General features: G+C 39.7%; 1 protein-coding gene across 4 annotated transcripts in view; it reads right to left on the bottom strand.

The window, feature by feature from the left end:
- LDLRAD4 (low density lipoprotein receptor class A domain containing 4) overlaps window positions 1-16,429 on the bottom strand; it is a 283,546-nt gene that overhangs the window by 163,652 nt on the left and 103,465 nt on the right. The window contains exon 1 of one of the 4 annotated variants that reach the window (XM_066183957.1): window positions 4,838-4,865. The exons of the other annotated variants lie outside the window; for them this stretch is intronic. Within the exon in view, the coding sequence (XP_066040054.1) occupies window positions 4,838-4,850 (13 nt within the window). The 5' untranslated portion in view covers window positions 4,851-4,865. Of the gene's footprint in view, window positions 1-4,837; window positions 4,866-16,429 lie in introns of those variants that run through there. 4 annotated transcript variants of the gene reach the window in all.

Here is a 16,429-nt window from a genome sequence, read left to right as displayed (position 1 = left end):
CAGGATACAGCACTGCACCTCAAAACAGGGACCATGCTTTTCTGTGACTGCATGCAGCCCTACACCTATGGGTACCCCCAACTCCTGTGAACAAGCAGTGCTCAAAGCTGATGGAAAGGAGTCTCCTCTGCAGCAGCAGTCACAATTATGCAGATGTACTAGCAGCACATGACAGATCCAGGTGCTTCTTCCAGTTCTCCTATTCCAGAAAAATGACCAGGATAATTAAGCATGTTTGGATTTACTGAGCTGGCAGATTTAGTACTGAAGGAGAACACCTTGTGCAGTAAGCAAAGTCCTGATGTATGCTACATTACCTGCAGGGCAAAAGGAGACAGCTTTATTTGCTTGTCAGCTTCCCCCCCATCTTGCATCCAGTGATTTTCCTACTTTCTCCTGCCATGCAGAAAATACTCTTATAATACACAAGATTTCAGTCTAATCTAATATTGATAAGATCATAGTTTTGCTGGCAATACCAGTTAGCTTCTGAAAGTGAGCTTTATGTGTATATTTTTCCTTCCTTCTTATCACAGACAGCCAACAGACAATGGTCCTCCAGAATTAAAACTAATTAAATCTTTAAAATATTCATAATTTAATAACTGTTTTGTAAGGAATCACATGCACACACAGATCAGTGACAAATATAACGAGAAGGTGAAAGTCAGAAGATTTTGTGAGCTGTGGAATTGCTATGACTGTTTTTTGCCATGATAGAAATAATGCATATTATATACAAATGTCATAGAGAAACTGCCTCTGCTGCACTCAGTCTGAAAAGCAAACCTTTTAAAAATTGATGAAAAGCCTATCATTGATATTAGCATATTATTTGACAATGTCATAAATTATTAGAGGTAAAATTAAAAGTTGAATTTTAAGTTTCTCAGAAGTCCTCAGTCTATCTGCACTTAGCACCTTAGACATATCTTCCTTATAACTGGTATTTCTAGATTTTTCTTAGGCATCTTCTTCCTTCCTCATGAAATGTAAAATCTACCATATGCTTGCTGTAAAACCCTAATTTCAGAAAATTTTCCAAGATTTCAGGCTACTGCTTCAATAATAAAAGTAAAAAGTTACTACACAAGCAAAAAAAGAAAAAAGCTATTTTAGCATTTAAATTTCCTTTCTTAGAAAAATTTACAGTTTTATGGGGCAGTAGGGAGAAAATTTTAAATGCCACATGTGCTTAAGTAGTTGCAAAAAGCCACCACCAACAAAACCTTATCACATGATGGCTCATGCAAGGTCTCCATGTACTCTTTATTTTTAAAAAAAAAAAAGAAAAAAAAAAAAGAAAAAAAAAAAAGTTAAAGAGTAACACATGATGTCAAAGCCCAGAATCTAGGATTTCAAGAACCACAAGCCATTTCTGCTCCTACTGATGCTAAGTTTTCATCACTTTACACACATTTGAATCACAAATACTTGCATACCTTGCTGCTGCAAAAGGGAAAGTGTTAGATGGCATAAGCAGAGCCCCTTTAGACAGTCTGATGGCAGAAAGTTTCTAATTAAAGCTTACAAATTCCAATTTTGTAAGAAGGTTCCTTACACATGATCATCTCTCCTAGAGGAAGAGAAACAGTGGTCTTAAAAAAAGATAAAAATTTCGCTCTTCTTCAAAATGTGTTGTAACTCAACACCACACACACACACACACCAGTCCATGCACTGCTAGAAGGGATCTTTCAATCACTTACTCCTTAGCATAGCTCTTCCACAGAAGCCCCTACAGATGGCTTGGTCAGGTCTTGGCAAGACCACTGACGCCAGCAGAAGCCAATCTCTCTGGCTGTAAGCTGGAACAAGAGGGTTGTGGTGGCTTCCAGTAGAGCCTCCTGTTTGACCACTGCTCCCTCTCCATGGGGAAGAGGGAAGAACACACACAGTTAGGCTCCTAAGCCACCAACTGGACCACAACCCCTGAGAGGAGATGGTAAGTCTTATCCAAAGGCTCTTCTTTTTTGGAACAATCACCAGGAAAAAGCGGAAAATGAGGCACAAGCACAAGGCAGCTGCCAGGGAACTTCTAGTCTATGCACTGAATCGCTTGTGTGCCCTTCCATTGGTCCCAACAAAAGCTTCCTGTGGCAAAGTTACAAGAGGAATGTAGGCAGAGGTCTGAGAGGAGCAGGGATCAGAAAGTAGGAGGAACATTCAAACTGACAGAAAACTGCAAATGCTACAAAGAAGAAAGTGACTAACCTGCTCTAGGAAAAATCCCCTCACAGGGATGCAAAGCTGTATGATGTGTCCCTGAAGCCAAGGTGATTTGACTGAGGAGCATGAAACCAAGCTTTAAATAGATTGCTTGCATCACATATGAGAGGCCACAAAATAAATACTTTGGCTACCAATAAGGTCTGTAGTGAAGTCTGAAGGATGAGAACAACATAAAAAACTGAAAAGCAAAATCACAGGCTCAACTGCTTCTTCGGGTTTTTAGCACAACTTGATTTGAGCTTAGGCAAAAGAGTCAACCCTTCTGGCTATAACCAGAGTGAGAAAATGTGAAGGGAGAACAAAGCGAAATGGCTGAAAGGAACTTAAATTCAGGCGCTTCAAACAAAATAAGGATATGTGTCCTGAATGGCAAAGGCTGAAATTACTAAGCTGTGGTTTATTGTAGACTTGGCAGTTTAATCAAGGTAAGCTTTATAAAGAGACAGGTTATCTTTTAATTGATCAATGGATACAAGTGGGAAAAAATGGGCAATGTTTGGAGCTTGCAGACCTGTCATTCAGGATCTTTCTCGAAGACCTGAAGAAGGAGTTGCAATGCACTCAGATTGTCTATTTTCTCCAACTAAATCAGATGGTCTAATAAAAGAAACTACCACCTCCTATAATTTATGCCTTGTAGAAAGTACTGATATAGGGATGTATAGCTCCACATGATATATTTCACAGCAAATGGAACAGCTCTTCTCAGTAACAAGAATACCAATGAGATCATCAGACTTCCAAAGTCAGCCTAAGTCATTATGGGGAAACTGAATCTCCAGATATCTAACAACAAAGTCCAGCAGAATAAATCTAAGGATGAACATTTCATCTGACACGCTGTGCAGCCACACACCTGCTGATATCAATAGCTAAACTCTAAATCATATGCAATTTACTCTTCATGACACCTACAACAGTCAGTCAGGAGAAGACACAGGGCTATTAAGAAGGTAACCACTGCAATTTCAATTATACTATCATAGAAAATAAAAACATGGAGTCACCTTTTTTCCCAGAGAAATCACACTGAAACAAAGCAACTGTTATTACTATTGAGAACCAGAAACCAAAGTTATGTCCTCTGTTCAGCATGACAATTGTCATAGCTTTTCCAATCACCTTTATTTTTCCCTTTGTTCCTTCAATTTTTATTCGTTTAATTTCTTGTTTTAATATACACCTATTTGCTATTTTAAGGTACAGTTTGAATTCTCTGTAATTCTTTCTAATATACAAATTCAGACAGCTAAACTTGAATGATTATTACTTGCTCAGAATACAGAAATCTGTTAAGAGATGTTATAACACAAATACCATCTTGTAGAGTCTGCTTCTGTTGTAAAACTTGACAGAAGAAAGAAAAAGCCCTAGGAATATTACTGTCAACCAAGCTGCAGAACAAACAGAAAGTATGGAGGGAAGGGTTATTGTCTCACTTCACACCAAACTATTTAGTCATTCTTAACCAACAACTATATCAGTGGCAGGTAAGAATATTCCCACTGTGCTAGAACACAGTGGTGAGAGAATACATTTCTACTGTGGACCAGAGCAGTAATGTATCTTCCCCTAAATAGCTGAATCTTTATAACACTATGAAACTTAAAACACTCTTTTCTAAATGGACATATCATTCAAATTTGTCTTTTCTGGTAGATGCATTTAGCAAAACTAGGTGTTCTTAACAAATGCTCAAGTTTTATTAAAGTGGGATCTCTTGCACCATTTACACAAAGACTACACTGTTCTTTATTTCATTTCTAGTTTCTGAAGAACAGTCTTGAAAGATTCAAGTACAATAAAAGCATGAGGGTCCACAGATATTCTACACATCACCCTCACAGTTTGAGTTGCACTTTTGGAACCTCCTAACAGTCTTAAGATACTGACAATATTACATAATATTAATCAATAAAAGAATTCACTTTGGAATGCCTTTGTAAAATTATTTCTATTTTTATATCTCAAGGATTACTGCTGCACTCAATTTAACGATTCATTACTACCACAAAAGTAAAATGAACATGTGAGGTTAACAGCTATAGCTATTAGCTGTAGCCTAACCAGTGTTATACTGCATAATTGATCTACTTTCTTCAAGAAGAATATTCAGGAAAAGGGAATTACTACTACCATCTCTATAAATAGTACAGAAAGCCTGGGGCAAGTGTGTGGGATAATAGCAAAAACGAGAGAAAGGAAAATGGGAGCGCACCAAGCGTTTATTTATAAATATCTGGGAACTCATCGCTTGGCATCATGTAATGTCTACACAGTCTCACATTGATCTAACTTTTAGACTGTGGCTCTATATTTAAGAACATAAAAACTAAGAATGAGCACACTAGACTTCTGACACTCTTCCCAAAAATGAATGTAGCTCTTTCCCAGTTGAAACTGTTTCAAGACTGTCACTACAGGAATAAGATTTCCAGAGTTTGTTCGCAGCACAAATATTTTAAGTATTTCAGTTTGTTCCCTGTACAAGTATTTTTCTAATCCAGTGTTGGCAGAACTTCAATGTGGTTGAAACGACAGCAATCACTGTTGAAGGAATCATCTTAACCACTGTATGCACATCTAATTTTATCTTCAGCTTTACCTTCTGCAATCATCACAAGTCAGGCTTTGATGTTCTTCTGTCTCTCCAAGAACACTCCATCCACGTGGCCGGCTGAAGCACATGTTCCTCACAGGACAGAATTCCACAAGTCCAGTTCAGTTTTAGATATTGTCCCTAGGTCTCACTTCTCTTTCCTTATATCTCACATTAACATATCCAGCATCCCATTGCCTCTTCATAAGGTCATAGGTACGGAACAGCTGGAAAAAATCAAATTCACTTTCTGTAACCTCTGGTTAGCAGGAGGCTACCACCTACTCAGGTAAGAGCAAAGCTGTCTTGTGAGCTGAACCACAGCGCCATGAATGGGGACAGCTGAAAGATTTTGTTGACACCCACAACCGAAAGCAAAATGCCAATACGGCAACAGCCATTTTTACTTGCATGAGAATTTTCTCTTGTTGGTTGCCCATTTCTGGTTTTAATGCTGTATTGTTTATGTAGCAGATGTCCCTTGGCAAACTGAAGAATCTTGAATGCTTATTCAGAGATTTCCTGGAGGTGAAGAACTCATATGCCTGAATACTTGTGGGGTTTGGCATCTTGTTCGCTTGCCTTCCAAACAGACAACTAGTTGTAGCATGAAACAGAATCTTTCCACAAAACTTGCCTTTTGTCCTTCAGAAAAAGCAAGTCACATAAAACCCAGGACCTTCTGAGGCTCTTCAAATTATGCCTTAAGATACCACACCGAGTCTGATCCATAAGTGCATAAAGCAACAAATCAATGATCCCGCGTGCGTTACATTAATGAAATTATATTTTGCATTTACAGACCTTTGAAAAAGAAGTGACACTAATATGAACAGCTTTATTTGTATTCATTTCACTAAAATTTTGTTCTCATAAATTTCAGTAATCCTACTCTGTAGTTGGCAATTCAGTGACAGATTTTTTTTTAAACCTTTAAGTAATACCCTATATACTTTGGGCAGTCTGGTATCCCTGCACCCCTTTCTTCCCAATGCACAATTAATACTTGCAGATGAGAAGGGTTGTTTGTGTCACGTATTTTATCAGCAGCTGTAATTCTTCTTCAGAGAAATTCTTTCCAGCACTGCTGGCATAAAGCAAGCCTGCAGCTTCCACAAGAAATCTTACTGGCTTACATTCTTCTCCTCATGGCAGCAGGTAAAAAGTACAAAGACACAACAGAGAAAATACGAGAAAACAGTGCACTAGGTACATTTGGTTATACACCCGGTACTTTTGGTTATAATCTCACCCTTCAGACTGGGTTTAAATTCAGAGGCTGTAGCTTTAGTCCTCAGGTCTGCCAAGCTCCCGACTCCCATCAATAATGCATCTGTGTCTCAGTTGCCTATCTGTAACCACTGGACAGCAATACTTTTTCTTTCTGCTTCTCTCTTGTCTTTTTTAGATGCTGAGGTTTTAAAAGGAGCTCTCCTTCACTGTTTCGGCACAGCAGGGTCTTCATCTCAGGTGAAGGTTCTTTGGTGCAACACTGATCACTACAAACAGGAGTCATGCCTGAGAGAATATTATCTTGTTTATCTCAAAAAGTAGAATAACATGGTTTTAAAGCAGTGACATACTTGCAAGACTGTACAAAAGCCATTAAGTCAATGCTATGGCACTTTCTCCATGCATACACTAGAGAAGCCACTGAATAAAAACATCTTCAAGAACCATACTTGTTGCCTTTCTTGTTTGGACTTACCCCTATTTCTTTTATTATGCAGAAACTGTCCAACAATTTATATAAACAGGAGTGGTTTGTGCACAAAGGTTATGATTGCTACAGAAAAAAAAAAAAAAAAGTATCTTCAGTTTACAGATGTCACCTACATCCTGAGTTAAGAAAAGTGAGGCTTTTCTGAACTTACTCTTACACTGCTGTGGCAGGTCATGTGTCTCTTCTAATTCTCGCTCTGAGCAACTGGGAGCAGATATTATCCTGAAAGTATTTCTTTTGAGATAAACAAATCAAGAATAATAAAGATCAGAAAGAGGAAAAATGGCGACTCATGCCCAAATTCCAATTTTTTCGTTTAAATCAAGGACTGACTGAGTGCACAGCCAGGCTGTGAATCCATCTTCAGCCAGTATAAATTACTGGTTTGTATAGTCTGAGCCTCCAGGATAAACAGACAATTCTTAAACAATTCATAAGCAAGCCAGTCTTCCAGGCTTTGCTGAAGCCATTACTTTGTCCTGAGTCTACCTACCACCACCTCAGCATACGTACACCTACAATACAGGTATCCAGCGCTGTCAACCATCAAATGGCATTAAACAAAGTTATTTTACCCACTAACAACAGAGACAAACTTATCCTCAGAGGCATGGATTGAAGGGGCTGCTTAGATGATGGCTGTAGAGTAAGATTCTTCTTGGGTGTTTTCATTATGAAAACTCTTCATTGTTAACTCCTCACAACTCAAACAAAGCACCCTCTACTCTTGCCCTTAAATCAGAAGCAAGTGACTTTCCTGTGAAGTAAGTGAGAAAGCTAAGAACACGACAGGATGGAAATTTTTAAGGAAAAAAATCAAACTCCACAATATATGAAAGACATACTGCTCAGTCTGTTCTCCATTGCTAACAGATTGCTAATCCTGGCATGAGAGAGCATGGAGACAGACCTGTGGCTGTGAAGAACAGGGAGAGTGTCCCAACTTGCCATCCACATACCGATACATCTGCTTAAACCCCCGGGACACTCATCTTCATGGCTACCAAAGAAAGTTTAAGGATTCAGCAGGCCAAGCTACTGGGTAAGTTTCATAGGCAAATGACAGTGGGGTGATCATAATAAATTACTGTGGAAAGGATTCAATTATGATACAGAGGAATTTTGTTTTGCTATCAAACTCCAAGTCCCTTGGCTCCAGATACTGTCAAAGCCCTCCTGCTTGAAGCCCCCTTGGTTGAGAAATCAGCACAAGCACAGCCTTGGAAAAGATGGGTCTCAGAAAGAAGCAGTGTTATTACAGCTATATCACAGTGTTGTGACATATTCTCACAGGGAAGAGTGTCTTTGGGCGTTTGTAAGAGGCTGGAAGGGCTTGAAGGCTACATCATATTAACAAGTAATGAACTTAGTAGAAACTGAACATTTTGGTTATTCCCTGTTGCCGAGGGCTGAGTAGAAATTAAAAAGGGTGTGAGTATCCCTCTAGAAGGGTTTTGGAGCAGAGGTTGGGCAGCCTGAGGGGAGAAAACCTGGGAGAGGCACAGCGTGGGGTGCATGCCTGGGTGGATCCATGTTGCTCCCCAATGAGGTGCTTGTGCTAAGAAAGCCAAGCCCCAGGATGAGAGATGCAGCCGATACAGGCACCAGAACACCAGCGTTCATAGAAAAGCTCAGAGGAAGGACTGTGCCCACCCATAAAACCCAAACCAAACAGCAACACAAAAAGGCCTAGCAAGGAAGTTAATACCAGTGCCTCCTGGCCTCTTCTGCTAAAAAGTAAAAGGCTGTAAATATCAGAGAAGTGAATCTAGCATTTAATCTGTATACAGGGTATTACCTTCTCCTCAGTAACTTTTAGGATTTTCCACCACATTTATTCTGTAATGTCAAATACTTTCACTTCTCTGTTTATCCAGTCTCTGATTTGTAAAGGCATTACTACAGCATAAAGCAAAGAAACATAACACTAATCCATACTATTTATTTTATGCTAAAAGAAAACTGAGAGAATATCAAGTCCAATGAGCCAGCTTGACATTACAGAAAAATCAAACAGCAAAACATTAGACCAGAACTTCACTTCACCTCAAGACAAGTGCATGGGAATATCCCACATCATTTTTACATGAATAAAATTAGGTTTTTTCTAACAACATTTATGTTTCCAATTAGCCACTATATCTCTTCAGCTTCCAACAGGGCACAGTCAAGTGCTTCAGTAGCTTTGCACTGATTTGGGGTTTAGGCTTCCTCTTTTAGCACTTTTAAGCCTGTAACAAAATGCATTTCTAGTCTGCCTCACACTGGTGCCCCAAGACAAGGAGGCAGCCCCGCTCCCACTGCTGGAGACCAATAGCAGCAAAAGGTAAAAGGCCTTTTCAGCAGCAAAAATACACTCAGCCAGCCATGGGTACAGCCAGCCTGCCTCTTTTCCCAAAAAAAAAAAAAAAAAAAAAAAAAAAAAAAAGACAAAAAAACCACAACACCCTAATTAATTAGAAGGAATTAACAGAAAAGCATACACTGCCAATTTAACAATCCATTTTCACCACTTTTTATTTTCTGAGTTTTACTTGAGGGATGATGCATGCATTTTGTCCTTTCAAAAAGTCTGCCTTTTTATTATGATTAAACACTGAAACATAGCATATTTACAGCTCAATTTATTGTCACATTCAGTCTGGAATTGGCCATTTGGCTGACTAAGTTGTACCACATGAAGGCACCATGACATGTACTATTAAGAAATGAGAAATGGCAGATGGGCATTTCCAAAGAACCATCAGCTTTGCAAGTGGCAGTGCTACAGCTGAATATCATCTGCTAAAAATGCTTATCAAAGGTGAGGATCCAGGCTTAACATCCTCCCTGAACATGCTGGAGAATTTCCTCCCACTTTGGGAAGAAGTTTGCCATTTCCAGCACTAGACTACTTCATAAAAATATTTTAAGAATAGCATTGGCCAAGATATTTCTCTCAAATTGAACCTTCTTTTGCCCTGGTGTGCCCAAACCACTGTTTTTCATTTGCCTCTGGATTGTCAGAACAAGCGGCCCACACATATGTACCCAAAACACGTCTAGACTGAAAATTAAAGGATGTCTGAATGGAATTGAAATTTAATCAAATATGAAGAAAATTTAATTTTTTTTTTTAATATTCCCATATCAGAGTAAGTACGATGTTGCTTGATATGAATGGTGTTATATGATGCAGTAGTCTGCAATTCCAGATCTGTGGAGAATCCTTTTCCAAGTCCAGCGACCCTCAGGTTGCTTCACAGCCCACCACACTAATGCATGTTCTCCGGAGTCTCATTGGCTTCTTTTCTGCCTTTCTTTGACTGCCGTTCATTGAGCTCCAGGTGGCTTCACATGGCAAGGCCACCTTCTGGTAGTGACTGCCACCTAAATTGTCCCCTTTAGCAAGTGGAAGAGGATGTAGTACTTCACTGAAACAAGCAAACAGGGAAGGAGTACCCCAGATAAATATAAATTTGAAAGGAGAAGCATTTAAAATGTTCAATCCTTGGCCTGTGTGACATGCCCCTCTGTTTCCACAAGGACTGCCACAGTTCAAGAAGCAAAGGCAGCACCTGGCCAGTTGGAGATTAAACAGTTCCCCAACAAGACATTTGGGGGGAACTACCCATTTTCTTGAGGTGAAAGGAAACAAAGAAGAAAACACACCTACATAAAGTTTGGGATCAAAATTTAAAAGCCAGCCTTCTAGCCTTGAAGAAAAACCTAAAGAAGAAAGCATTCTTGTTTTAATCACTGATCATGAGGATAAGGAAGAACTAGGTTGTGATCAAAAGCTATCACTCTCAGGTGGCAACAGTGCTCTCAAATTCATTTTCACAGTTTCACACTCTTCTGTAATTCTATTAAAGGTTTTAAACCTGAAGAGGAGACTTCCAAACAATGCAATACTATATTTAAAACAGTACTGCTGAATGCTACTGAATGTAACGTGTTTAGATAGTAAACTCCTAGAGACTATGGTTATATCTTCTTTCATGTACTTTTGCTGAGAATACTATCTGTATGCCAAAAATTGCTTACCCTAAATAAAACACCTAAGGAATACAATGGAATGTGATCTGTTACTATCTGTGTGCTGAGTAAGGGGCATTGCAAAAAAGCAATCTGTTTCTCCCAAGAACTAAGACACAGTCAGAGTCGTCTTTGAGTGACACATTAACCTTGAAATTTTATAAAATAAGCATGCAATTGTTAAGAAAATTGCAGACATTTTATTAAGGCCAAGACCAGTTTCACGAAGCAGAGGAAAACAAAACTGGAACAGAGGGGGGTGAGAATTCTCTGCTACATATTCAAGCTGAATTTTTAAATGAAATGTTTATCTGCACTTGAAAATCATGCAAATTATGACAGCAGCAATGTGGGAGATCTGTATTAATGTATAAATGTATAAATGAATTTTCAACTGTTTTCAATATTAATTACACTATATACTTAATAGAAGACATTTCAAACCTGTTTCTCTATTTTACATTGAGCCTCAATTATAATTCTGAGGAAGAAGGCTACCTGCAGCAGCAGATACACCAGTTACATATCAGTTTTGCTCAAAATAAAGAAAACAACCCCATTGGATTGTTGATTTGACTTTGTCCTATTTTTGGCTATTCTTTAAAATTACTTTTTAGATATGCTTACTATCTTAGAGTGGCAAAAGTGTTTCTTAAAATACTTGCATACTGTGAAATGGAAGAATGGATGCAGCATTTCTGTAACATTAAAATATTTCTATACAAGTTGCACAGACACAGAAACATGTCACACCCCCAAAAATAAGATGTCTAAACAAGGCCAAGCTATAAGGAAAGCAATGGAGTAATACTCCAGCAAAAGGAGAGTTAATACTTTAAACACCCACGACTCCTAATCTATTTTTTATCAATTATTCCAAGAGCTCAACAGAATCTACTTAAACACTGAGATGATAGAGTAGTATAGTTGGGTTACTAACTTTAAAAATGTACATTTATTATCCAGGGAACCAGCAATAAGAGCATCATTTTTACAGAAAAGTAAGGCTGGAAGTGCTCTCATGAAGTCTATTCCCCTGCCCCAGGGCAAAATCAACTATACATAAACCATTCCTGACAGATATTTGTCTAACTTGTTCTTAAAAACCCTCAGTGACAGAGACTTTGCAACCTCCCTAGGCAATCGGCTGCAGTCCTTAACTATCCTTACCATTAGAAAGATTTTCCTAATGTTTAACCTCAGTCTCTCCACTACAGTAAGCTTGACTTTTACTTTGTGCTCTATCCCCAGCGGAACTGGAAAACAGTTTCTATTACTTTACTCTTTACATGAAATTTCCATATATTTTTAAACGGTTATCACATCTTCCCTCAATGCATAATGGCCAACTAGGTCATATGCAACCTGCTGGAGCAATTTATCTGGTCTCCCATGTTGTCCCCTCAAGGAGCCTCCCTATTCTGGCACTGCCACCCCTGTACCAGAGACATCTCCACCCAAAACACAGGCAGTTAAGCAAAACAAGCTGCAGGGAGAGAAGCCAAACTGGATGGCAGCCTCTCAAATTGCCTTCCTGCAAAGAAAAGCCCCACATAAACCAGCAGAAGCCACTGCGGAAGAGATGTGAAGTGGGGAAAGGTACTCACCCCAGAGAAGGGCAGATGAAGAGAGGAAGGCTAGAGTGCAGAAAAGAGGGAGAGAGATTCTTACATAACCTGGAATTAGGTTGCAGTTAGTTGGCTGGAAGTGGGAAAGGTCTGGAAACAAAGGTGAAAGAAAGCAGTGAAAAGCAGGAAGATTGCCAGAAGGGTAGGGAATTCAGAAGGGAAGTGAAACCAAATGTACAAATGGGAAGGGATGAAGGAGCCTCCATACAGAGAGAGTGGATGTGGGCACTGATGGGAGAAGAGGCACAGAGAGCTTGGGACAGCATGAAACACAGGACAAGAAGTGCAGCAGAAGTCCTGTGTGCCAGGAAATACAGCACAGAGGTGGGGACACTGGAGAAGCTCCACCAAGTTGTGTTTCTGTGAGTATAAGGATCTTTCAACAGATGAATTCTGTTTCTCTGCTGAAGCAGGGCCTGTGGGAGTACCAGCCAAGCTGAAAAGTCACTCCTTGGGAGTAACCTGGTCTCTCTGGATCTGGCCCAAGGTCAAGCTTCCGTGAAAGTCACTTTCAGACATAAGGCTGTGAGGGATTATGGAAAGATTTGAGGTGCCATCACTTACACAGGGAAAGGTGTGAGGGAGAAGATATGCAGCTATGACAGAATGGGATCAGGAGATGACAGGAAAAGTCAGTGCTAGACTGAAGGGCAGGGACCCACTGCACAGAGCAATCTCTTAGCATTTCTTCTGGTTTCCATAGTGCCAGAACTAATAATCCCTCCAGCAGTGCTGAGGGTCACAGGGCATGAACGCCTCTGAGTCAACCAAGGTCTGACAGAGCTTGTGCTGAGATGGAGTTAATAAAATCCTGATGAACCTAAGCTGACCTTGAAAGGTCAGCAGGCTTCATACACTGATTCCTAATCCATCCCACAGTGTTCCCATTATCCTTTGATCATCCTGGTTGTCCCTGTGCCACCCACTACCCAGTGATGGAGAGCAGACTTCAGAATCACACTGTTCTCCTAAACGAGCACTCAAAACACACCCTAGTGAAGAAAGTGGCTGATTTTAAAAACAGACCTTGGCTGTTCAGAATCCCCACCACTGTTTTCCCAGCACTGGCAGGGCACTGAGAATGGCCAATGCAGAAGGTGCAGAGCTTCGCGTGCAGGCCAGAAGGTCCCTCTGACCAAACACCAAGGCACTGCTGTGTCACGGACACATCTTGTCACGCAGCTCAGCGCATCAGACATGCCCTCACACAAATCTGCACTGCTTCTGGGAACATAGGAAAAAAAATATTCAGAAAATTTTGAAAGTTACTGCTCTAGTCTGAAAAAAGACCCTTTTTTCAGTTCCCAAGGGTCATGTTGTCTAGACCTCTGGCCATCCATTCTGCTCTTCTCTGGATGCTTCCAACAGGCCTACAGAGCGCTGCTCAGAGCAGAAGTAGTACACCTGCCGCACAAATGCCGTGCAGAGTGGAAAAATTATTTTCCAGGCAGACTCCTGTCCATATATTCTAGCATAATATTCATGGCACAGTATTGTTGATTCATAGCCATTTTCTGAACTCTTGCAACTGCCCATCTGTTTTCTGCAGACCTGGTGTCTCACCAGTCATTCTACATTTTGATTTGCACAGCTGATTATTCCTGTCGAACCACAATTTAGAACTTGTCCTTGATGAACTGCATCATATTTATTTCAGATCAGTTCCCCAATATATCACATTAATTTTGAATTCTAATCCTGTGCTCAGAGGGTTTACATCCTCCCCCTGGCTGGCATCATCTGGAAATTTTGCATGCGGATTCTATCATCTAAATCATTAATTAAAATATTGAATATTTTCTGGCAATCCAGGGCAGAATCCCACTTGACAGATCCTTCTGGTTTGACTGCGAATCACTACTAATTATTCTGAGAAGAGATTTCCAGCCAACTGTGTACCTACCTTGCAGCCCATTGAGCCACCTTGTTTATGAAAAGCTGAAAAGACTTCCAAAATCAAAATGTATTATTTCTCTACTTACAAGAAAATTAGGCTCCACTGAAAGGTACCTTCTGGGGAAAAAAAATCCATGCAAATTAATTTATCACATTATTATCTACAGGTTAATTATTAAAAAAATTCAGTTGACTATTTGATTCAAACTTTTTCCCCCAAGAATATATGATAAGCTAGCTACTCCAAAGGGGACAGGGAAGGACCCAGAAGAGTTTATATGTAGGTGCAGTGTTTGCTCTTTCACAGATTTTGTGCACTTAAACTGTCCTTCAATTGTTCTTCAGTGTAGCCACTAATTGTTCAGAGATTCCTTCAGCTATTTCACCCTGTGTAGAAGAGATAATTTAATGAACTCCATCTTGTTCTAAAACACCCATTATCCTATCTCATTAGTTTATAATCTGTTCTTTTCCTGCTCTAGTTGGAATTCTTACCTTTCTCAAGGACACAGTTCTTTTCCTGCCACTTGATTACAGATCATCCTTTTAGGTAAAGAACGATATTAAAAATTACATTAACTACTCAATACTCTCTGCACCATCAGATCATGAGTTTTTTAACATTTTGTAATTCCCTGTCAACTAGTAGCCCAGAAACTTGATCTTCCTCTTATTACCAGAGAGAATGTGGTGTGTTTCACTGTTACCATGCCCTTTATTACTTGTGCCTTTTTCTGTGAACTGGCCTACCAGGTTTGACCCTCGCATTTTTCTCATCTTCTTTTACACTCATCTCCAGTAACATGTCAAGTTTCCACCTTCTGTATGAGCCCTCAATTATCAGATCATACAATTTTGTCTCTTCTTACCCTTTTTTTACTGGAATGCCTGTCATCTGGGGCTTTTTACATTCTTTATTATGACTGGGAAAGAAAAAAGTTATGTCCTTTAAAAATTGCCAGGTTTGTATCCCTAGAAGCCTTACCTTTCAGTTCTATGAGCTCAGTGCAATCTACTTTCCTGCATACTATTACTTTTATTCTCAAATTCTCTCTTCTCACCCTCTGAAAGAATGACAGGCTCACCCTGTCCTGATTGCTACCCCTCAAATTGCATTTTACCGTCATAGGGTCATCCATCTCTTTCCTAATCAAGCCTAGGAGCACTTCCCTTCCACTGCTCTTTCTACATTCTGTAATCCTGAACCTATTATACTCACATGATCTACTGAATTCGGTATCTACTCTGTAAAGTGAAAATATTCTAAACATTTGCTATTGTTTGGTAATACACAATAAGATGACTGGGTGAGCCCATCACTTGGGACAAGAGCCATCTGCAAAAAAGGGAATCTTTGGCATCAGTGCCAGGAAAATGAGCAGACAGACAGGATCAAAGTATCTCCTAGCCATAACTGTAAAACTTTCCAGGTCACAGCAATTAGCAAAGTGGAAAGGAGGTTCAGGAAATACACTGACCGTGGCTACACAGAGGCACTGTCCTCCCAGGCTTCTTTTGCCAGCACTCTGCTCAGCTGTAAATTGAAATGATTACTCTGGTTGTTGCAATAGCTGCAATCACTTAGCATGTCTAGATTCAGTGTTGACACAACACAGGCTTCAGATATCAAAGCTTTTTTGTACAAATTAACTCCCTTCTCATGTGGCCATGCCTCCTCTGCTGCTAGCAGATACTGTTCTCTCCTACAGCTAAACTGGCACTCCAACAAAACAAAAGGAGCACTACAGCAAGGATCTGAGGAGAGACCATGTGCACCTGCCATTACATTTTTATTGCAACTCTTAAATTAGCGTAATACAGTCCAATGGATTTCTCTGAAAAATATGTATCTGCCCACTGTTTATTATTGCTGAGTACATCAAATAAATCTAACAAAGAACAGGAAAGATCTCCAAAAAGCAAATACAGATATCAATTTGATACAAGTCGAAAGTTTTCTCCTCATACAAAGAAAATATAATTCCACCTGTTCCTTTAACAAGTCTCCTGAATGTATGGTGCACCTTAATGTTTAATAATTCTTTACTACAGCTGCCAAGATTAGAATATGTTTATTAACATATTTACTTAAGGGAAATTCCAAAGGAATTTAAGAATTTTTTACAGGAGACCAAGCAACCTCCACGCCATTAAGTCTCCAGAATAGGTCTGAATCAGCTGGGTTGTCACCACAGTCTGACTGTTGTCCTGGGCTTCCAGGGACCTCCATTTCATCTCTCTGAATTTTATGCAGTTCTGCTTGCCAGACCTTTTCCATCCAGCAGCAGTCATGAGGTTACCAGCTTTCCAACACACCCCTGCCCAAACACCCTG

Source organism: Chamaea fasciata, unplaced genomic scaffold (genome assembly GCF_029207755.1).
Source record: "Chamaea fasciata isolate MVZ Bird 193981 ecotype frontalis unplaced genomic scaffold, bChaFas1.0.hap1 SCAF_1, whole genome shotgun sequence".
NCBI classification, from domain to species: Eukaryota; Metazoa; Chordata; class Aves; order Passeriformes; family Sylviidae; genus Chamaea; species Chamaea fasciata.
Note: the sequence above shows the minus strand (reverse complement) of the source record. Positions and strands in the feature narration are given on the sequence as shown.